This window comes from Cavia porcellus, unplaced genomic scaffold, assembly GCF_034190915.1.
Source record: "Cavia porcellus strain 051 isolate PalLab524CR breed Dunkin Hartley unplaced genomic scaffold, mCavPor4.1 scaffold_2, whole genome shotgun sequence".
Taxonomy (NCBI): Eukaryota; Metazoa; Chordata; class Mammalia; order Rodentia; family Caviidae; genus Cavia; species Cavia porcellus.
This window is the reverse complement of record NW_026947485.1, coordinates 100,255,805-100,279,228: the sequence shown is the minus strand read 5'-3', so window position 1 is coordinate 100,279,228 and position 23,424 is coordinate 100,255,805. Positions and strand designations below refer to the sequence as shown.

The 23,424-nt window shown below is 43.6% G+C and overlaps 1 protein-coding gene across 3 annotated transcripts in view; it reads right to left on the bottom strand.

Annotated features, from left to right (window-relative positions):
* Dock1 (dedicator of cytokinesis 1) overlaps positions 1-23,424 on the bottom strand; it is a 516,033-nt gene that overhangs the window by 4,189 nt on the left and 488,420 nt on the right. For all 3 annotated transcript variants that reach the window (XM_013143418.3, XM_063244929.1, XM_003479612.5), the window contains 6 exons: positions 22,403-22,486; positions 16,838-16,975; positions 11,179-11,324; positions 6,518-6,716; positions 2,886-3,039; positions 80-231 (listed from right to left, as the gene is read on the bottom strand). In XM_013143418.3, the coding sequence (XP_012998872.1) occupies positions 80-231; positions 2,886-3,039; positions 6,518-6,716; positions 11,179-11,324; positions 16,838-16,975; positions 22,403-22,486 (873 nt within the window). The remainder of the gene's footprint in view (positions 1-79; positions 232-2,885; positions 3,040-6,517; positions 6,717-11,178; positions 11,325-16,837; positions 16,976-22,402; positions 22,487-23,424) is intronic.

Here is a 23,424-nt window from a genome sequence, read left to right as displayed (position 1 = left end):
ACCGATGGTAAACCTGTTAACCACTGAAACAGGTGACTAACATGTTGTCAAAGTCCCCCCGCTACTGATCTACACTTACCCTCTGGTGTGGAGGAGGCGGAGGGGGTGTTGGTGAGCCGATCAGGTCCTGGTTTTCCATCAGATTCCCATAGTCTGCCATGCTGCCCTTGAGAGGCAGTGGGGGCGGGACGTCGGCCACATCCATCCCTGTCATGCCATTCAGCTCCAAACCTGGAAAGTCAGGATCTATTTAAAATCTGCTCCACACACTCAGGGAACCCAATGGCTCACAGGGTTGCTCTTTGTTTTCTCCTCACTCCTGGAGAAGCACTTTATACCGCATCATCACTTACCAGCAGAGCAGAGGCCATGAGGGGTAAAGAATGGAAAGGGTAACATTCTCTCCAAACGGAACGTTCTACAAAGGGAATAAAAAGTACCACGAGACACCTAAAACCAGAGCATCAATCCACTACAAAATGCTGATGTCATTCTGGCCTTTCTTGACCCCCTCTTCATTGGTGGCATCTACACAGCTGGCATCACAAGGACTGGCTGTGGCTGCTGCTTTCAAATCGTGCCAGGGCTCTGTTGTCAGCCTGCCATAGCTACTACCTAAAGTGGTTCGGCAAGCAGTCGAATGAGGCCGCACACAGTCAGCCTCCGACTCTTCACCTCTCTCACCAGGAAAACTCACAAATGTGTGGAACAAAGGTATCAGCAGCTGCAGTCACTGTTGCTTTATGTAAGCTGACGCAAAGGACCCTTGATTGCAAAAGTAAACTGGAAAATGGCCATTGTCAAAGGAGGAATAATCTGCGGCAGAGTATTTTCACACAACCCTTGTTGAGGCTCTTGCAAATAATTTGTTCTCTTTCACATCAAAGAGAGAAAAATTGATATGTTTACTGATGTGTATCTTTTGGAGTTTTCAGCAGTGATTCATTGGCTGAGAAATCCTTCTTTAAGAAAACACTTCCCAGGTTGGAAGCTGTGCCACAGAACTGGGGAGGGCACGAAGACTGGGAGAGTGTCCTCAGCAGTGGTGAATTTTATTGTGACAAAACAGACATGACATAATATTTGCTGTCTTAGCCCATCTTTAATGTACAATGTAATTGTACATTACATTAGCCTGTACATTGAGTGGCACTGACTACAGTGACAATACTGTGCAATCCTCACTACTGTCTATTTCCAAGGTTCATCATTCCACACAGGAATCTTACACCCATTAAGCAACAATGCCCCATCTTGCACTCCCTCCAGCTCCTGGTTACCTCCATCTTCTCTGCCTTCTTGAGTCTGCTTAATCTAGATAATGCAAATCATGACACATATACTTTTGAGAATGGCTTATTTCACTAAACTTCGTGATTTTCAAGTTCATCCATGTTGCAGCATGTGTCAGGACTTCATCCCTTTATATGGCTGCCTACGGCATGGACATTTTTTGGATACAGAGTCATTGATATGTTCAACTTTTGATGGACATTGGGTTATTTCTGCTTTTGGGCCATTATGAATAGTGATGCTGATGAACATTCACAAGCAAATACTTGTTTAAGCTCTTGTTTTCAAGTCTTTGGAATAAAGACCCAGGGATAGAATTGCTGGGCCATATGGTAATCCCACATTTAAGACCTTGGAGCAGCAACTATTTTGTGTAATTGCTGTAGTGGTACCTGGTTTAAATATTTTAAAGAAATGTAAAAGATATTTTTAGAAAAAGATCACTCGGCAATAAAAGAAGTAGAGATGTGCCATTCAGAGGCCACATTTTCTCTAGTGTCCACACTTGCAGCCAAGACACGTTACCCATTGTGTGTTTCCAGAATCATCGCTGCTGCCCTTTCAGTAAGAAAATCAAGTACAGAGGACATTCGTCTGGTGCCTTGCACAATCCACCCCATGAGGCACATGCTTTCTTGTCTTGGGACTCTTTTCTGGGCACAGGATGGAGTGGGCCCCTCTGTTTTGCTGTGTCCCTCACTCCCTCCCATATTTTCTTGCCAGGAGTCTTCCTCTCTGATAGGTTTGAATTTAGAGGTGAAAATCTGGTTACCACTTACAGTGGGTTGGACAGTATCCCTACAAAATGTGGACCTCGAAGGTCCACCCAGAGAAAGACCCTCCAAATGTGAATTTACTTAGAAATACAGTCTTTGAAGATGCAATTAGTTTCTCAAAATGATATTATCCTGGATTTATGGTAGGTCCCGTATCCTATTACAGGTGTCCTTATAAGGAGAGTAGACACAAGGAAGCCACATGAAGATGGAGGCACAGACCATAGTGACTTGGCAATAAGCTCAGGAATACTAAGTATCACTGGAAGCCACTAGAAGCTGGGAGAGATGCATGCATCACACTCCTCCTCAAAGCCTCCAGAAGGAACCAATCTGCCAACTCCTTGCAGACCTTTGGCCACCAGAACTATGGGAATACATTTCACTAAGCCAGTAAGTTTGTGGTGCTTTGCTATGGCAACTCTAGAAATCAGGCAAAACCAGAGAAGAAGGGGTTCTCCATTGTGTGTTCTTTCTAGACGTGAATGCCCAAGGCCTTCCGATCCCTTGATGGCTCATGATGAGAAAAATGGGGCTACCTATGTGGCTGTCAAGCCCCTTCCAAGGCAGGGATTGCTGCCGTGCCTGGAAGAGACACCACACACTCTGTTGACTCAGCTCTGATGCTTATGTCTTGGCTGATTTGCTTAAGTCCAGATTCTCCACCCTGGTCACAGGGACTTCGCCCCATATCAAGGGTTTGTCCCAACTCCTGAACTGCTGTCAGGAGGGGGAGATCCTCAGTGTTGCACCACTGATCAAGGGAACACCACAGAACAATGCCACAGACTCCAAGGTAGGAAGGGCCCCACTTACTTGACTGAACACTGAAGCTGAGTTTGGCTCTGGGTGTGACTGGAGGAGGCGTCTGCTGGGAGGATGGTGATGCTGGGGACACAGAGAAGCGTCTTTCACTTCCAATGACATTGATCACCTGGCTCTTTGGTCTCTGCGGCCTCAAAGGACTTATCTGTATTAGAGGAAGAGAGAGAGCATAGTTAAGGTGTGTTAAGTTCTAAGTTGTGACTCCTCCAAAATTCCTGTGATGAATCCCTCCATCTTGAGTATTTCATAATATATATTTGGAAATAGGGGCTTTGTCAACTATCTAGTCGGGGTGATGTCATTAGGGCAGACCACAAACCAATCAGACTGGCGTACTTATAAAGGAGTGAAGTCTCTACACAGATGTGTACACAGGGAGAATGGCCTATGAAAATGAAGGCAGGGTGATGCTTCTACAAGTCAAAGAACAGCAAGACTGCCACTCATCACTATAAGCTAGGAGGTGGGATATGAAACAGATTCTCCCTTCCACCACTGTGGACACCTCGATCTTGAACCGCTAGTCCCAGAAGAGAGAGTAAAAGTCAGCCGCCACATGTGTGTGATGTGTGGTACTTTGTTAAAGCAGCCGGATCACACTAACACAGGGTCTCACGCTAACCTGTCCATTCAGCCTGGGGATGGATGGCACTTCACAGCCTTTGGGAACCTAATATAAAAGTGGCAGAGCTGTAGGAAACCATTCTGAAGCCAGAAAACACATCCACATCAGCCCCCAAAGGGCTGTGAGTGGAGTAACATTTAGAAACTTCCTGCTGGGTTTTTGTTTTTTCTTTTTCACTGTATCATTTCTGGACAGGAATTCTTTTTCTCTGCCCTTCAGGTCTCTTGACTTTTAGATGCACTTGACCTTTTCCCACCTGAGCCCTTTCCCTTTGTTTGTTATATGAGTAAATTTTATTTATATATTTCTTGCAATTTGGTCTCAGTTCATTAGGCCTCAGAGAACGTCAGCAATTACAGAATACTCTGAGGTAGGAGTAATCAGAAGTTATTCACTCTGACAAAAAGCAGGAGTGAAGACTGTCCTCCTGGGCAAGGGCAGGCAGGTGGCAGCTCTGAGTTGGTGCTGCAGCCTGCGTAGGGGCCTTGGCGTAGGGGGAGTGGGTAAGCATCCACCCCAGAAGATTCCTACAAAGCCAGTGCTCACCTGGGTGTTACTTAGGTAATGAGTGACCCAGGGCCTCAGCCAAAAGCCCCTTTAGAAGCACCCTGCTGATGAAGGCCGACACCCAATGGCCACCCATTTGTTGTACAGCATGGTGAGTCCTGAGAGCCTCACTGCTGGAGAAGGTCTAGAGATGCCTGGCTGCATGACAGGCTCTCTCAGGATGGCTGTTCATGTGGGCTGATGACAGGGATATAGGGACTGTCAGGAGCTTCTTTCACCCTTTCCTTCCTGTCCCATAATGGGTGCTTTCTGAGTCAGGGCATGCAAAGAGGCTTTAATAGGGTGATGCAAATAGCCTGGAGGCCTCAGTTCACAGCACTCAGTTAAAGGTCATGAAACTGTTGATTATGTAGATCAGGTAGGCAGCTGAGCCCGGACCCAGGGAGGCAAAGAGGGAAATATGTGCAGAAGCTGGAGAGGCCAGTGTGGGGAGGGTAATGGCAGGGCCAGGTACCCAGGGAACACTAGAGGGGGCACTAGTGTTGCCCAAAGAATGTGCTGCTGCTTCTCAGGAGGGAAACTCCTCCCAGGGCTGGTCCTGCCCTCTGAGGCCTGCCTAGGAAACTCCAGGAGCCTGAGTGTCCTCACAGACCTCGCTAGTCCCTGTGCAAGATGGGTAGTTAAGACTGGGTCTATTGGGAAGGTAGGATGCCTGATCTCCTGGTATAACAGCAGGGGTCATTTGGAGCCTTGGTCACATGCAGACAGTATGGACAAGGTCCTATGCTTGTCCTTCCTGAGCTCCTGTGGATGTGTTCTGGGAATTTAGCTGTGGGGATGTTCACGTAGTATTGCATCTAGCCTTGTCATTTGAAGCTCCTCATAGAAACTGGATCACCGCTGGCAGGTATAGAAATTGCACTGTGATGGCTCCCTGCTTGCTGAATGTTGTGGCTTCCATTCACACAACACTCTGTGGGCAACTCTATCACTTGGCTGCACTTTTCAGAGGCCTCTGTTTTAGTATCTTTGAATGGAGCTTAAAAGAATGTTGAAAGACACACAATGGCTGACCCTCGATGAATACTCAAAACATATTTTTGTTAATTCCCCTACCAAGTTGTAACATTGTGAGGCCTGAGGAATCCAGCTGAGGCTTAAGAGACAGAGGTCTTGATGTTTTAGGGCTGCTGCCTCCCTGAATTCCAGATAATGGACAGAAAATGCAAGGAAATTCAAGAAAATCTTGGTCTACTATTGAGGCCCAGGTACCCAATGACAGCCACTGGGTGGTGCTTCCTTTAGGACTAATGTCCTAGGCCACTCGTGTGCTATACTGAGACACTGGAGCCCAACTGCAGTTTAGAGTGTCCATCCACAGGCCTCAGAGGTGCATTCACCTTCTTAAGCCATGTCAAGGCTCTGGCATCTGCCTTCCACTTCTAGACAAGCAAGCAACGTATGACCCCTTTTGGAGCTGGAAAATAATCTCTAGTTTATACAAGTAAGGAAGTGTGTCTTACTGAACAGTGGTCCCATCTGTGCCTTTTAATGAAGGAACTTTCCTTTCATCCCCAGCCAAGACAGAGCTGGCCAGGTCATAGGCTACTGGCCAGAGGTGCATAGCTGGCCATGGACCATACAGATGCTCATCTGTTGCTGTGGGAAGGAGGTATGATTTCACCTTCAAAGAGGACAGGCTGTGAGACTATCTCTCTATTTTTGTTTTAGTACAAACAGTACTTTCAGAAGCAGTCAAACATGGCACTGTGGGGAGGCCCATCCCCAGGTCCATATCAGATACAGAATACCCCATTGATTTCACTGCCCCAGCATGACCAGAACTCTGGAATGAACACAAGTCACTGAAATCGGCTTCTAATGTCAACTCTCCAACAGGCGTCACGTTAAATCTCTATAAATCCTTCTGAAAGATGGCCAAGAGATTTAAATGTGGAGCAGAGGAAGCTGGGAGGATAACAGGACACTGAGTCCAGCTGCTAGAGACCCAGAGAGAAGAGGCTTTTGGATTCCAACTGAGCGGATTATAACACTTGTGCAGTGACTGTAGCTTAGAGATTTGCAGTCGGGAAGGGGCAAAGGAGACACATTAGTTGATATAGAATATGGTTTTCTGACTACAAAAACATGCGGTTTGTCTTCTGAGATATTAGAGCATCATTTATGGGAACTGAGTCCAAAAGAAGTGCAAGGAGCCCAGACATATGAGGGCTCTGATGGAGTCTGCCCCCACCAGAGATCCTTTGGAACAGAGGATGAAGGCTTAGACATGTTCTCCAGAGAAAAGACGCCCTATTCTTCATTTCTGATTGTCCTATAGTATTCAGTTATTCAGAGTTAGTAGAGGGACCTCAGATTTTGAAATTACTGTTTTACCAAAAATTCAGTAAAATAAAACTGACAGCCCCGTTGGCTAAATGTAGAGCAGAGGCAAATCCCAGAGAAAAAGAAGACCCCCCAGTTAAATTACTGTTTCTGACAGAATCACGGCCTCCGACTGCTGCAGGGAGACGTCAGCTGGCTTAAATTCTTTATCAAATATCTCCTGATGTTTGCTGTTCCTTTTTTCCTTCTTTTTGTCCTTCTTCTCCTTATCTGGATCGTCCTTGTCCAGCTTGTCCTGGGACCTGGAATGCATTTTCTTTGGCAGCAGAGGCTCTAGAGCAAACCTAAAGGAAATGGTTCTTTAAATCAGTGATGTCCTAATAGGACAGCAATTGCTTTTTACCCTGCAGAGATATGTAAAGTCACTCACGGTGTATTTCAGCGCTGCCAGGGAACTGCAGGCTTGTAAAAGGGAAGGAATGATTCAGAAAGAGGTACAGAGGGACATCAGACATATAATGACCAACTGTAAGGAGTTTATTTGGTTTCCAATAAAAGCTAACTGGAAAAAGAATATTTATAAGACAATAATATCATAGGATAGCTGGCCAGACTTGTGGAAAAGTGAAGCCTGGCCAGGTAATTCAATATGATGTTAGGAATTTTGGTTGATTTATGATGATAGGATAGCATTCTACACACATTTAGAAATTTATAGTGGTATATTCACAATGCAATGGAAAACATGCGCATATGCCAATGTAGAGATTTCTAATACCTTAATTCTGACCAAGTTTCTCTGATTCTAGACATTTTAGCAGTTCCTATGTGAAGTTCTTTGGATGGATCAGCCAGAAGCAAGCAGACTCTATCTCCCAGGTGCCTAAAAATACACTTGGGTTCTCAGATCTGAGTTAGAGACAGAGGACCTGCTCTCGCACCTGCTTGTGAGCCTAAATGTTTTCTAATCTCTGGGATTTTCTTGTTCTTATTCACTAAAGGGACCAAGGACACCATTGCCCTCTGCTTACTGAACAGCAAACAGTTAGTGTAAAACTGGTTTAAAGGTTACACTACTAAGCATATGGAGTTTGGACTAGCTTTAAATACAAGGCATATGTCAAAAGTCATAATGTGTATGTTTGCGCTCACAGCTACACATGACTACAGTTTGCTATTTCAGCACAGGGTCACCTGGCTAGTACTTCTCATACTCGTAAGTCATACTAAGAAGGGGAAGAAATACAACATTGGAATCTCATTAGGCTTCTGCAGCTCCTGCATTAAGAACAGAGTTAGCAGAGAGGGCCAGATGGAGAAAGGTATGAAATGGCTTAAAAATCTAACTGCAGGGCCCATGTGCAAGGTGTTGTTAAGGGGATATTGTATTTTAAAAGGAGTTCCACTTAAACAGTTATATTGAAAAAAGAATCTATCCTATGATTTCAGATACATGTCTTTTTCAGTGGTGGTCTCCATGTTAGTTCCACGTGGTCAAAGGAATGAGAATAGAAGACGCTCCCTGTCCTCTAGTTGCCCAAAGTCCAGCTAGTCCCCAAGTTAGGTGGTAGGGGAAACTCACATGCTCATAATTCAGACCAAGATGGTCCTGATCTGGCTCTCAGGTGCTCCTGGACCTCATAGCAACTTTCAAATCTCAATTCTTAATTACCTGAAAAATTCACAGGCTTTTCAAGGAGAGAGAAATTTCTATAATGAGTCACATTTTTGTTGTATCTGTGGTTTTTCTTAAGCTGATTCCTTAGTGGAACATCCTAACCCTAACCCTAAGTACTACTCTGAATAAGAAGAAGCCCCCACAACATCCTGGATCCCTAATATGGGCTATATAACATGGAAATAACCCTTAGCTGGGCCAGAAAGGGAAGGATTATTCACACAATTGTGTTTAAAATCCACTGAAGATTCAGATCTCTATGTTGTGACTCCTCCAGTCTAACAGGGTCAAGCAGAAAGGGATGGAGACTGAATCATAACAGCAAGGCACCTAAGCATTGATTATCTATAGCTGTTAATGTCACCAAGGGAGAGAAAGCCTGTTATGTTGTCTCTAAATACAAAAACATACAGTTAACTATGAAATCATCTAGCCTCTAAATCAAACTTGAATCTGACCAAACCCTTAGATTCAACTATCAAAACACAGGAAATATAGGGGGTGAAGACACACGTCAAACAATACTACAGGAACTACAATCTAGAAAATCCAGACTGTGCCCAGAGCAGAAATAACCTGAGTTATGAACAATAAATTATGAGGGAAACAAATTTTTTTTTAAAGTAGGTTGGGAGAGACTTGATAATAACCAAGTCCAGGTGAGGCCTTTATTTGGTCTTAATTCAAAAAAACTAAATATACATAACATTTGTGAGGATGACACATTAACACTAATATATCATGATAATATACATTTTCTGTTAATATTTTATGTGTGGTAATAAAGTGGAACAGTTATGCTTTCTAATAAAGTTCTTACCTCTTAGACATTCATGCTGAACTAGCTATAAATAAAATGATGTGATGTTTGAGATTTGCTGAAAATGGAGTAGGACTGGGTGGGATACAGACAGAAAGAAGGTGAGCTAAGAGTTGATACTGGGTGAGGCTGGCACATGGGACATGGTACCTCATTATACTCTTCTGTTCACTTTGTAGATGGCCCCTGAAATATTCCCCTACTATGAAGTTTATAAATTAATGATTAATGAAATAGATCAAAAGACTTTGATCACAAAAGCATTTTTAGACACCTGGATATATCAATAAATCAATATCCAATAAATGTTCGACATTGTATGTAATACATTATAAGGGTAGACATACAACCAAAATCTTCATGATTTTACTTTGAGTTTTGGAGAATTTAAGATGATTAATGTAATCAAAAAAAGGATCAAGGAACTCTTTCTGGATAAGGGAGGAAATCTAGGGTGCACAGTCCCGATGAGCATGCTAAGAACCAGGAGGACAGGATGTTTTCAATGTTTCACGTGAAAAGACACAACTATTGATGGGATGAACTTCGCACATCACCTGTGCCATCAGAAATCAAGCCTCATTTCCCCAGGCTGGTTACATAATGAAGGGTGCTTATCCCAAGAATGAACAAAAATGTGAACTCTAATAAAGATGCCTTCCAGTTAAAGGTTAAACAAATGCCCCCCAGGGAAAAGCCAACTGCAGTATACCACGCTCCATCTAAAATCTCTACATCAATTTCGGTCCTAACCTCTGTGTTCTTGGAAATATAGAAAACCCATCTCTAACTAGCCTGGGGATTCTCTTGAAGAGAAGTTGCATTAAATTTCTTCAGTAATCTTGTTCTAAATGACAGGCACTCATGATTTAAACACCACTAAACTGAGAATTTCCATATGGGTTTGGCCTTATAAATATCAGACACTGATCAAAATGACTATTAAGGAAAAAAAATGTGGGTGTAGCTTGCAGTTCTCCATTGAGCACATCAATCGTTGGCAACAAAGGGTACTTTGAGTGGAACTGTCCCTGGGGATTCTCTGGAAGTTGGTGCCTGAATGGTTGGCATCGGGAGCCGGCAAGTTTGATAAGAGTGATGGATTATAAACCAAATGAGCTTGGACAAACACACAACTGTGCAGAACTCTGACAGTAAAATAATTACAAGTGCTTTGATGTTTAATTTGCATGCCCATTTTTTTTCGCTTTGTATAAGAACTAACTTTACATGGTTGTCACTCAAAAACACACACAAAAAAACCAACATGAGGGTGTCTTTACAATAACCTGAGCTAATGTAAAAGCCACAGTGAATGCACAATGTTCGTTAACTAGTCTAACTAGTAGGTTTATGTTCCCTTCTTAATTACTCTGTGCTATCAGAAGTAAAATTAGGTCTCCAACGTGGTCTTGCAAAAAGATGGCCATCACTCTGCTGGGGTTTGGTGGAATCGTTCAGTCATAGAGAGAGAAAGCACAGTGGCAGTTGTTGCCAGGTGGTATTGTTTACTGGGTACAGAGTTTTAGTTTTGTAAGATAAGAAGAACTGTAGAGATGGATAATGATGATGGTTGCACGACAATGTGAATGTGCTTAATACCGCTGAAATGTGTACTGAAACACAGTAAATTTTAATGCATATGTATTTTGGCATAATAAAAAGGGTAATATGCATCATACTGTTTAAGGTGGTCATAGACAGTATGCGACAGATGGTTACTCTCAGAAGTACTCAACTTAAGCAGCAGTTCCTTTCTCCCTTTAAAAGATAATAAATCTCATCAGAAACAAAAACCAAAAAAATGTTGCTTTACAAAAATAAAACAAAACAAAAAAAAAACAAAGAAAGAGGAGGAGGAGGAGGATCAGCTAGTTGTCATATAACTGCTCACCATGTGACAGCAGACTTGATGGGGGCACCGACGACAGCATCTGCTCAGAACACACTAGCCCCCTCTGGACGGCACTCTGCAGGACGGCATTAGGTAAAAGGGCCACATGCAGGACTGCAGGGACTGCCTCTTCCATGACACATGGAAGGGGACCAAATGCTCACTGAAAGTTTTAACATTTGATGGAAACTTTACCCGAAGTGCTATGCACACCAAGATCTTTTTGCTCAACAATCACAAGACTCTGAACATCACACTGGGCACTGTTGTCATAAAGTCTTGGAAGGTCTCAATTTCAAAGATAATATTAAGAAAAAAATAAGCCTTGGTTGTGATAAGCTCTTGGCTCCTCATGGGTTGAAGGCTCTAAAGTCCTTCCTTCCACAGAGCTCCTTGCTGCTAAGCCCAACTTACCCATCAGAGCCTGGCCTGGAAGGGGTGCTGTCGGAGGACAGGGAAGAAACTGAAGCCACGGACAGAGGCCGGGATGACGAAGGCATGGTGAAAGACCGCACCATAGATCGAGGGCGGCTGCCTCTTCTGTCATCCAGACTTGAGGGCTGAGGCGGAGAGAGAGAGAGATAATTTTTGATGCATGCACCTACCATGATTCCCGCAACTAAGTGGTCTGAGAAGTACAGCATATAGATTGCAAGTGTCCAATTCTATAAACAGTTCATATCCTTGTTTTGAGCTGAGGACAAAAGCGATGATCATTTCAACATCTTTTACATCTGATTTCATGTAAAAAAAATTACCAAAATGAACCTGTGGCCTTTTTATTTTAAATGTAATTCCCTTTATTGAGAACACAATGCACCACCCTGTTTCACAGTAGAACACAGTGACTAGCAAGTTTAACATAAAGAATAACATCTAGATGTGATTAAAGAATCTGCAAGATCTTTTGACAAACCTATACATCTTTGCATGTTAACAGACTATGCAGATCACAGATGTGCAGAGACCTAATGACCGAACTCCTCTCACTACAAGAGAGGATCCTGCATTTAAGCAAAGGCGAATGACCATGCCACAGATTAGACAGAGCTGGGATACAAGTTGTGAAAGCTCTTTCTCTTTGTTAAGTAGTGGACTAATGATATACTGGAAAAAAATGGATTTGTGGGTGGAGTTTTCCATTCTCTCTCTGACATTGTGCACATTGTGAAAACAAGTGTCACTGAAACGTAGCATGTGTCAACTTCTAATTAGCTAGAAAATGCTACTGTCTGCCTCCTGAGCCAGATGTGGGCACATCTGGGACCTCAGCTGCTGCACAAGCATTTTCCTCTAACCTGAAGATGTGGAACCCACATTCCTATAGGTCACACCTAAGTACTTTTTCAACATACTCATCCCACTCTGTCATTGTTAGTATCCCACACAGTCAGGTACTTGTAGGAGACCTGCTGTAAGACCTTCCAGACCTCAGAGGTAAGAAAGGGTCATCACAGTTACTTAATACCATTGCTACCTCTGAACAGTGAACCCATTTCTCACACAAATGATCTCAAAATAAAACTTGACTTGTCAACTATCTCCTGAACAGTAAAATGTTCAAAACTGCAAAAGGGCAGGAGTTCTGTGAAAAGACCAGACAATATTCTGTGCATGCAGGCCATATGTCCTTTATCAAAAGTACTCTACTTGACCATGGTAACACAAAAGCAATCACAGAAAATACAGACATGAGTATGGCTGCATTTCAGTAAGACGTTATTTGTAGAAACTGTGGTGGGCCAGTTTGTTGATTGCTGGCTCAAGGAAATATGCATGTAGAAATTGTATATTGAAGATGCTTACTATAACTGATTAACCTTTATGAGGAAACTGAAAGGGAAATAGTTACCTATAGATTATCCCCATGTGTGAAAACATTTCCTACACAAAATCTGGGAGACTCACAGTCTCCCAGATCCTCTTCACAGCCTTTCTGCAACACTACTGGAGGGCAGCCCAGTTGCCATCTTTCTTTCTCCGAAGGGTTTCTCCTCTTAGCTTTTCCTGCACCCAACGACCAGTTTTGTGTCCTCATTATCCTCACTGATCTTCAAGAATAGTTCTATCATTTCCTCTAGGTTCCTGTGACCACCTGATCTGCTATGCTCAGCACCATCCCACCTACCTGGGCTGCTGCATTTTCTCTCTGCCATGTCTAAGGGACTCTGACTTCCTCTACATTTTACATGAGATTTGTTGGCAGCTGTGGTCTTTCCACATCATTTTTGGTCAACATCATCTTTGGTCATTACTTTCTCAGGTGGAGAGGTGGAAACCATCTTGAGAAGGTGATTGAGTTTCTGAATGCTCACCTAATCAAGCCTTCTGCTGGGGAGGGCTATTATCTTGCCTCCCCTAGAACTGCCTCTGGCTTGACTTCAGCATGATCTTTTTCAGATATAAGGTGGAAAGAGAAAAGGAAGAGAGCCAGTAGCTGATTTCTGTAGCTTGGAAGTTGCTGCCTTTGTGTTCCACTACATATTGAGCAGGTGGAAAAGTAGCATCAAATGATATTGAGACTACAGTTGACAAGAAACCTGACCGTCTGACATGTGGGTGGAGCCCAGGCGCTGTGAGCCTGGTACTTAAGAGCATCCAGCTTGTTTCCGCACCTCTGTGATAAAATGGTTCGTAGCAGCCACATCGCAACATCAGGAGAACTTGAGCACTGAGTAGGAGTGCACAGGAAGGACACAGTCAGGGACCCGGAGATGGGGATATCCAGTGAGGGTAACCTCACTCTAGCTGTCAGCAGGGCCAGAGAGCAGTCCTTCAGCCTTCTATTTACCACCAAGGGTTGTGATGTTGCCTGGAAGGTGACCTTGAGTCCTGGCCAGGCTGTCTTAGTATGTATGGAAATAAATAAAAGAGGATGAGAGGGGTAGCTCTGGCCAAGCAGGGACAGGAGCCACTCTTGGGGTGCCACATTTGCAGGGTACCCACTTGGTTATAGTTTCCACTGTTCGTCTCACAATTCTTTCTTTATTGAACAAAGCCTCTAGAAACAAGAAATAGCACATTCATCAGTTTCATCTGAAGCAATTAGACTCTCCCACAGTCCCTACAGGTGAAGCTACTGGTCCAGGACACTGTGAGTACACTGGCATCTGCCTGTCCCAGCAGAAGGGCCGACAGGTTAGGAGTGCATGTGCTGGGATGGGCCAGAGCCTGGGCTCTGGCATCAAAAGTGTGACCTTGTATAAAATAAGGAGCAACCCTGAGCCTCGGTTTCTTCTCCAGCACACAGGGAATCATCCTCTCCCTTGAGGGTGGTATGAGGATTAATGAAGTGTTGTGGGTAAAGCTAGAGGGCTTGGCACACTATGGATGGCAGCTCCTCTTACTTTGCTGCTGTTGCCACAGAGCCTGAAAGAAAAACTTCTCTGTTTTGTTCACTACTTCTGAGTTTTACATTGTTGCTTCCCAGGTGAACCTTGATCATGGGTGTCAATTGTGCACTGAGTCAAGAAAAGGAGTAAAGGGTAGGATTAGCTGAATTTAAGCACGGTAATCAGTGCTCTCTGAGGACGAGAAGCCAGTATATTTTATTGTTCTCTGAAAATGTGCCTTTCCACATGTTACTCAAATGCCAGTTGCAGACTGAGACTCATACAGTGACATGCTGTGCTCTGTGAAGGCTTGCGGGGTCCAGGTCCAGGAACAGGAGAAGCCCTGGAAGCAAGGAGACAGGTCAGGGGTCTGTGGTAATGCACATGTGGTGGGTAAAGGCCAGCACCACCAGGAAGGTACTCCTAGGGCTGGTGCAGGGTATGGAATGAGGGGTGACTTGGGGTTCTCATCCATCTGAAGAGTGTATGTGTGCAAGTGGCCAGTATAGTGGGACAACATATGCTAGGCTGTGGTTGGAGGTGACCCCTGGGGGTTTGTAGGAGGAAGCAGAAGAGACAGGTCGGGAGGTCCTGAGACAGCACCTGGCTTCCTGTGTTGCATCCTGGGCTCTTCAACAGACTCAGAAGAGGCAAATGAAGATGGGGATGTAGATGGGGCAAGAAACACAGAAATAATTTCATGAGCTTACAGGATAAAGGCAGAATCCCTCTGGGGGCTGTATGCCAGTGCTGAAGGCACTCTTCTCCTGGTCTTTCTCCCAGGCACCTGAGGGTCCACTGATCCCTCACTCATGGGAATGGTGCCTCCTTGGAGCTCCAGGACTGGCAAAATAAAAGCCAAAATGGAATGGGCCAGATCACCCTTATTACTATGTCAGAGGGTGTCCAAATTTTCTCTGAGTCTTAGAATGGCTCAAAACATTGATGGAATGGTTTATTGTCTTTTCTATGGGTATTTTATTTTTAAATTTCCCCTTTTGGAAACAGGATGATACCATATTGCTTTTCCAAGGTATTCTGGGATGCTTACAAATTTCCAAAGTAGGTAAGACAAGAAAAGTACCCCTCACACTGCTTTTAATGTCACATTTCTCAGAGAATCAGAGCACCACTCACCTGCCCTTATATATGCTAAAGACTACAGAGCCTCCCTTCATGGTCCCTAGATGGAGGAGAACTCAGAAAGGCAGCTCCTGGGAACAAAGTACTCGATGGTGGGAAATATTCTTTTAATTGTGCTCCTGTATCATCTTGCCAAAAAGCCTCATGGCTGCCCAGAGAAAGGCAGGCAGGAAATTTGGTGATGATGTTACCTCTGGATATGATAGAAATTGTTCCCCTCCAGCCAAGGATGACTGGCATGGAACTGAGGAAAGCTTTCCTTCAGTAGAGATTTACCCTTGTTACCTACACATCATCCTCCTGTCCTTCCTTTCTTTCCCCACCTAACCCCTGGAATAAACCTGCTCAGAGATAATGCTTCTCAGCAGAGAAAAGGATATGAAAGCTGCCTGGTGAGTCTGACAGCTTTCTGTAAGTCTTGAAATTTGCATTTAATGACTGATGAAACAGGAAGTTTTTCACTTAGAAACTCAGAAGTGGCACAAGTGTTTATTTCTTAGAAAGAATTAGAAGTTGCATGGAACTTTGAAACAGCCGCCTTGTGACGCACTCCGAAACTCTTTTTGCCACTCAACTCTGATTATAATGAGCTGCAGGCTTCCAAGTTATCAAGCACTACTCAAGGATTCTGACTTGTACAGAGGGTACTCCAGCACCTTGTGAAGGATAGCACCCTGGTTTCTGAGCCTGTTTACTTGTAGCAGCTCCTGCTGGGCTGTCAGTCCCAGATTCCCACCTGCTAGGTTTCCAGACCAGGGCTGGGCAGCTGTGTGACTGTCAGGTTCATGCCCTGCTGGGCCCGAGACTAAGATACATAGCACCAGGCTTGGAGATATGGAGGCTCAGCTATGCTCGATAAGGGCTCATCTATAAGGCTTTTTGGCATTACTTAAAATCACAAGCTGCTTTTCTGTCATGCTGTTGGTCCCAGTGCCAACCCAGAAATCTTGCACAAACTCATTTAAAAACTTAGGTTTGCCCTTCATCATGAGCACCTTGTTCACACCTTGTGACTCCTGAGGGCTGGGTTCTTCTAACTACTGCCCAAGATATGCCCATGTCTTCACTGGCCACTGAAATCTCCACTCCCTTCTTTGCCTGGCCCACTTCCATGAATAAGTAGTATCTGATAACAATTTCAAAGCTCAGTAATCTGTTGCTTCTCTCTAAACTACAGTTTGTAGACTTTGACTGGATTGATCATGGACTCCATTTCTGTTTTGGGACACCACAAGTGCTGTCATCTGAGTGTCATTTAACCCTATGTATGTGTTGCATGTCTGTACATGTGGGTTCTGTCAATCAGCCAAGTCACCTGGACCACTGTGAAGATTCTCTGTGTCTCTATAACATCAAGGGAAATCTGTTTAGAGGAAGTGACTGCGGCACTTGGTGACCAAGAAAATCCATGAGTGTTTGTTCATGCCGATATTTCCAGGTACTGACAGGTACTGGTGACTGGTTAGTGGACTAATGAAGGGGGCTGAGCTCCTTTACAGCTTGCTTGCTAAGCACATAGCATGTGCATATCTTGGCTCATGTGCCCTGTGTACCTTGCACAGTTGGACACCGCATCTTTTGCAAACATACCCACTTACCATGGTCCGGACACCATATTGCTTTTCCACTTTCTCCTTTAGTTGCTTGAAGCAGGCTTCCATTCGCTCATGAAATGGCCTCAGTGCCTCTGTGACTTTGTCTCCATGAATCCTGATCCCTTCAGCCAAAAATGGGATCTGAGAAACACAGAGGTTGACATTCCTTATTTCTTGGTTAATGGTCTAGAGAAAGCATTCCACACCAGTGGGAAAAAGGCACCTTGCAAACTGCGCTGCTTTTGTTTCCATATCAAAGTGACTGATTCAATTCATCATCAGGAACATAGCCTGAAAGACTAGACTGTTTAAGTGGAAATCACTGTGTTCCCAACTTACGTCTAGGGTGGGGTTCCCCAAACAAGGGATATCCCACTACTTTGCGTGGGCCATCAGTCTCAGAACAGACTCACTTGTGGAAAGAACTATGTTTTGAATTTTAGATGTCACTTGTTCTGCTACCAAAGAGCCATGTCATAGTGCAAACATTTTTTAGCTAAGAATACTGCCTTTACAGACAATTGAGAACTCTCCTCCAAAACACAGGAATCTAATTATATGTGATCTATAGTCCTGAAGGATATTCTTATTTAGAAAGGAAAACTAAATTTATTCTTCTTTAAAACTAAAAATAATCATTTCTCTGCAGACACTGCTGTCATAAGATATCCATGCCAACACTTCACTTCTGAGAGTGGAGATGACGCTAACCTTTAAGACTGTCATAAGAGACATTTTCATGCTCCCAGCGGCACAGGCCTCCTCCCAGAGTTGTGCTGTTGGGGTGGGCACAGGAAGAGGTTCCCTTTCTGTCCCTTGCCTCTGTTCCTTCCTGTGCTTGGGCTGGGAGTTAGCCATTCTTCAATGCAATCAAGCTAAGAGGCTTCCTCTTAATAATTTATAATTAAATCAAAATACTGATTAAAAACAGAGTTTCCTAAGAGGACGGAATACCAATCTGAATGAGCAGATTTATTAATAAGAGGGATAATAAGTACACAATTGAATTTCATGTGAACAAATTCAAGACATCTTATCAAGATGAATCAACACACAAAATGTATTCGTTTGCCATTTATAGCGCATAGCTGCTGCCTCTCTTGGTACTCCAGGAAAGGGCACAGTAAGTGAGCCTCCCCAGGCTCACAGCCCTCCCAGGCTGCTCTCAGGCTGCACTGTACAAAAGTCTGTTTTGCTAACAGTTGGGCTTAGACCCAAGGCACATGCCTGTTATCCCTTTCTAGCCAGTTATTACTGAAAGGACAGTGTGCAGGTGAGATTTCAAAATAGATGGGATGTTTTAATATTCCATATGACTTTCTCATGCAGATGGCAGTTTCCCTGGGGTGAGCCACAGTTTATTCCGACCAGCAGTAGAAAATGTTCACTGTAATGTATTTGCTTACTGAGATCTGCCTTGGGGGATGAAAAGCATGCTGGGACAACTTTTGGTGGCATGGTAAATGTGTCTGTCCAAGTGCAAAGGTGGGTATATCCAAGAATGCTGTCTCAAGGTTAAAGTACATCCACCTTAGATTCTGAAACATGTTTGGTTTACAGTGGCTTTTTTCAGATAGGCAAAATGCAATCTAATCATGATGATGGTTTTTGTTGTTAGGGGTGGTGGTATGATTAAAACTCTTAATTAGTCAGATTCTTTAATTGAAGAAGCTACCAGATGTGAGTTGAGGCTACTTGGTTTAAGGCACTGGTACTCCTTGAATTGCAATTTGGACTGTGACATTAAGGTGCAAAAATTCATTCCTCTCAATGATCCTGGACATTAAGTGGATAAAATCTTCTTATAGGATGGGATCTGGTCACCAGTTTTATGTCTATTTGGAGCTAGATTCCACATGAAAGATACAAAGACAGTCTGTGTAAATACAAGTCAGTGTATCAGGTGCTTAGATTATAAGGAAAAACCACAGATCTAGGGTCTGAAATGGGTTCCAATCTGGCTGAGTACCAAAACCTCTTGGGCAGTTTTCTTCACGTCTCCTCCAGAGCCATGACTTCTTGTAGGCAGGCCCTAAAATCTGCATTCCCAGTTTCCAAGAGCCTAGAAAGGGCCCTAAAGTTTCCCAGAGCCTAGAAAGGGGAGAGGATTTCCTCAACGTCACATTTCCAGTTGTTCCAAGTGAACTTGCAGCCTGTTCCCAGACAGTGCCTTCCCAATGGGAGGTGCTACATTTGAAATCTGCTCCTGTCTGTTTCTTGCACAAATTCAGGCCCTGCTAGGAACACAGAACATTTGGAAGCTGAGCTCAGTACTCCAGGAGTATCAGCCTTGGCCAAAAGGGTGATCTCCATTGTCAGCTGGTCCTGATGAGTGAGTCTGGCCTTTCATCTTTGTACGTTTCAAAGGAAAAATATACACACATCATAGCAGTTTAACATGAGACTGTCTAGATTCATCCACTTTGGACACTCGGCGGAGATACTCAACAGTGACAAGTAAGTCTGGGAGAAGTGCCTTTGAGAAAGTGGCTTATCACTGGGTGTCAGATGCAAACCTAACAGACTTCAGCAACCTACATTTCCTCCTGTCTCCCAGTGGGGCAGAGGGGCAGGTGGACACCACACTTCATTTTAGACAGAGGGAGGAAGCAGAGCTGTGGAGCATCCTACAACTGATTAGCCATCCTCCACCAACATCTGTGGGCCCTGGAGATCTGCTTATTGTTACAAAGATGATGCAAACTCTGCAAAACCAATCCTGGGACTCCCAGGAGTAAAACTCCCCTCTGAGAGTTTCAAGGAAAAACCAAAACCAAGTGTTTGAGAAGTTTAACTAAGCAGTCCAGCAAAGGGGCCAGGGTCCTTTATTTTGTAAACATCCTCATCCTGTACAAGAGGAGGGCAAGGAGGTGGAGTGAATGCTATAAATGCCTTAAGTGGGGGTAGCCTGCTTACAATATTAGGGAGGAAAAGAGGCTTTTTCTCTCCCCTTTTTCACTTGCAGCTTTAGCTGTCTTCTATCTCCTTGAAGTATTGCCCCTGTGCCATGCCACCTTGCCTTGGAGTTAGCTGATTAAGGATTGAAACCTCCAGAAACTGTGAGCAAAGTAAACTTTTCCTTCCTTAATTTGGGGTGTTGGATATTTTATTTCAGCAACAACAACAACAAAAAGTAACTGAGATACCAGGGGAACTAATAAAAAGAGAATGAAGTATTCCGATAACCCCAAATTTCTTATTTTTAATGAACACAAGACTCAATTACTGATATTAAGATACATGTTTTCAAAACATTTGCAAATGAAGGCAAAAATCATAGGTAATGTTTTGAATATGTATTTTTCTCACTCTTTGATTTAACGAAGTTGCTAGAAAACTGACTCAACTTTCCTGTGAGCTGCTTTAAAATTCATCCTTAATATAGTCATTAGGGGTGATGACATAGTGCTGACACAAAGTTACTCTCCGGGGAACAAATTATTTTCCTCTGTAGGACTTGAAACTCTTAAAATCCAATTTGCTGTAAAAGCTTACAAGGGGAAAAAAATCAATAAAACTTTTGCAGACCAAACTACTTTTTGTGTTATAGCATTCAGAGGAATTTTGAATTTTGTACTCTTTAGTTTCTATAACATCATTCAAAATGTCAACTCTTTCTCACTTTTTGAGAAGCAAGGAGACTGCCAACATGAAGCTTATATTCCATGCAAAGAAACCACTCCTGGCCAACAATGCTCTTTGCCATTTGCAGAGATTCTATCACAAAACAACTTCAGAGCAAACAGATTTCAAATGCATATAGATTTACGATGGAATCTAAGTATTTCCTTTTAAATGTGATCCTGTTAAAAGTATAAATCTGCACAGTGGCTATCATAAACATATAAAAACTGAAAATAACAAGCTTTGGTGAGAATTTAGAAAAGCCAGAATCATACATTATAGCTCATACGAACATAAAATAATATAGGCACTATAGAAAACTCTGGGACTAGTTAAAAAAAAATTGAACAATTTTATATGATCCAGGAATTCTAGTTTTTGGCATATACTGAAAGCAGGAACCTGAACATATATGTGTACACTCATGTTCTTAACAATATTACTCACACGAGCCACAAATTAGAAATAATCTAGACAACAGATGAATAAAGAAAATGTAGTCCATTCATATAATGAAGCATTACTCAGCCTTTAAAAAGAAACTGAAACATGCCACAACATGGTTAAATCTTGAAGTTATCATGCTGAGTGAAATTAACCAGACAGAAAAGAACAGATAATATATGATTCCACTTATTGGAGGTTCCTATGGTAATCATATTTTTAGAGTAAAAAAAATTGGTTGGTGGTGGCCAGAGATTGGAGATAGTGGGGAATGTGAATTGTTTGATGAGTATAGCTTTAATTTTGTAAGATGAAAAAGATCCAGAGATGGATGATGGTGATGGCTATACTATCCTATAAATATACTTAAAGCCACTAAAGTGTACACAAAAGAATACTTAAAATGGTAAATTTTATGTTCTATATATTTCTACATTGTATCTCAAAATGCAAATTAGGAGGAATTTGGTTTAAAACTCAAGTTCAGCGTTGCCACCCTAAGTGACCTTACTGGTCAATGTGCTGATGAGAGATAAGCCACAAAGATGAAGTTCCATGAGGATGGGCAGAATAAAAAAGCCCACAGAAAGGCCCCTGCAGAGGACATACCTCACCATGCAAGATAAGCTGCACAGAATCTTTGGGCTTCAACTGGGAGTCTGGCTTAGCAATGTGGCCTGAGGTACAGTGCCTGGCCCAACCATAGGAGGGTCCTCACCCTACCTTGCTCAGCTTCATATCAAAGGTTAGGTTTGGTGTGTGCAGACTGCACGCTCCTCATATGTACCACCTGCATATGAAAATGAGGCCTAAAGAAGTGAGTTGCCCCCAGTAGAAGAGTGAGCGCAGGCAGAGGTCCCATGAGAACTGGACAGGATGGTTCCATACTAGTGAGCTCAATAGGGTCTGATACATAAAGCACCCTCTGGAAGGTTTACCCACCCTGTCAAATGATGGCCTTCATCAGGCCTCAAGAGCAAGAGGAGAGGCAAAACAACTTGTAGAATCTCAGCTGTGAAAACATAAATGAGGACACACACCAACCTAGAGCAAAGGGAGAGGGGGCACTATCTCTTCCAACCTATGCACTTCTCAAGGACTGCAGTGCTTGGGCACCATTCCTGGGGACAGGCTGGGGCTAAGGGCTTCTTGGCTCGGAGTTCACTGCAATGTTTTTTTTTTTTTTTGTATTTCTATCAGAGATTTTCCAGCAATCAGGATAACTGACCAAAGGCAGGCAAGAGACCTTGTTCTTTGCAAGAGAGTATCTTCTGGATGCTTGAGTTACAATGGCAAATCACGTGTTGAGTCCATAGTGGAGGTGGGGACTGGGGCACACTTGGCACTTCCCAAGGGACACACACAGTCAGGCACATTCTGACCATGGTCCCACAGACTTCATGCTGACAGGCATGTGTATGAGGATGCTCAAACAGATCTGGGCCTAGACTCAGTTTCCCCTTCTCTACAAATACGAAAGGCTGCCATTAGACACTCTACCTGCCATGCAATCAGGTCCTTGAGCTTCTCAATCTGTCCATGGGCCTCAGGATGTTCCTGCAGGTACCGGTCTGTAAAGAAGGCCTGTGGAGATATTGGAGAGCCTTTCAGTGCACCTAGTCATCCAGCATAGACTTTAGTATACCTCCTGTTTGCCAGGCCCTGGAGACAGAGCTATGCATAAAATAGAGCCTCCCCAGACCCAAGGCAAAATTCTTGAAGTCAGACCCAATAAATGGAGCACACAGACAGTCCAGGTGGTTGTTCACAGCTGTACAACAGTGAAGCCACCACTGATCTGGATTGGTTCGTCTTGCTGCGTGACAGCAAATCTACTCCTCCCTGTTGTGCTACTGGCCCTGACCCACAGCCCTGCACCTCCCTTAGGCCTGATCTGCACTTGAAGGCTACAGAGCATTAGAAGAACACCATCTATATCTGACCACGATGATTCACACCTGTGATCCCAGCCACTCAGGAGGCTGAGGCAGGAAGACAGTAAGTTCAAGCCTGGGCAACATAGCAAGACCCTGTCTCGGAGGAAAAACTAAAAGAGGGGGATAGGGATATAACTTAGTGGTAGAGTGTAGCCTAGCATGTGTAAAGCCTTGGGTTCAATCTCTAGTAAAACACACGGATACACATCAACACACACACAACATGTCCCTTTTTTCTCCAAAGACAACCATCCCGATAGCCTGTTTTCTAGCAGTGCCCTTTCTCAGTTTTTACTCTGTCTAGATGAAGGGTCAACAAGCTTTATCTGGGAAGGGCCAGATTGTAAACATTTCAGGTTTTGTGACCCAAACAGGCCTCTGCTTAACCCTACTATTACTCTATCAGGAAAGAAGCCACAGGCAACAAGTAAAGGAAAAGGTGTGGCCAGGTTCCCATTAAACTTCATTTACCAAAATAGGGAGTGGGCTGTAGTTGGCAGATGCTGGGTCTAGCCTGGATTCATGGCCTTCAATTTGTGGCCAGGATCCTTGTACTAGATCAGAGCCACTTCCCTACTATTAACT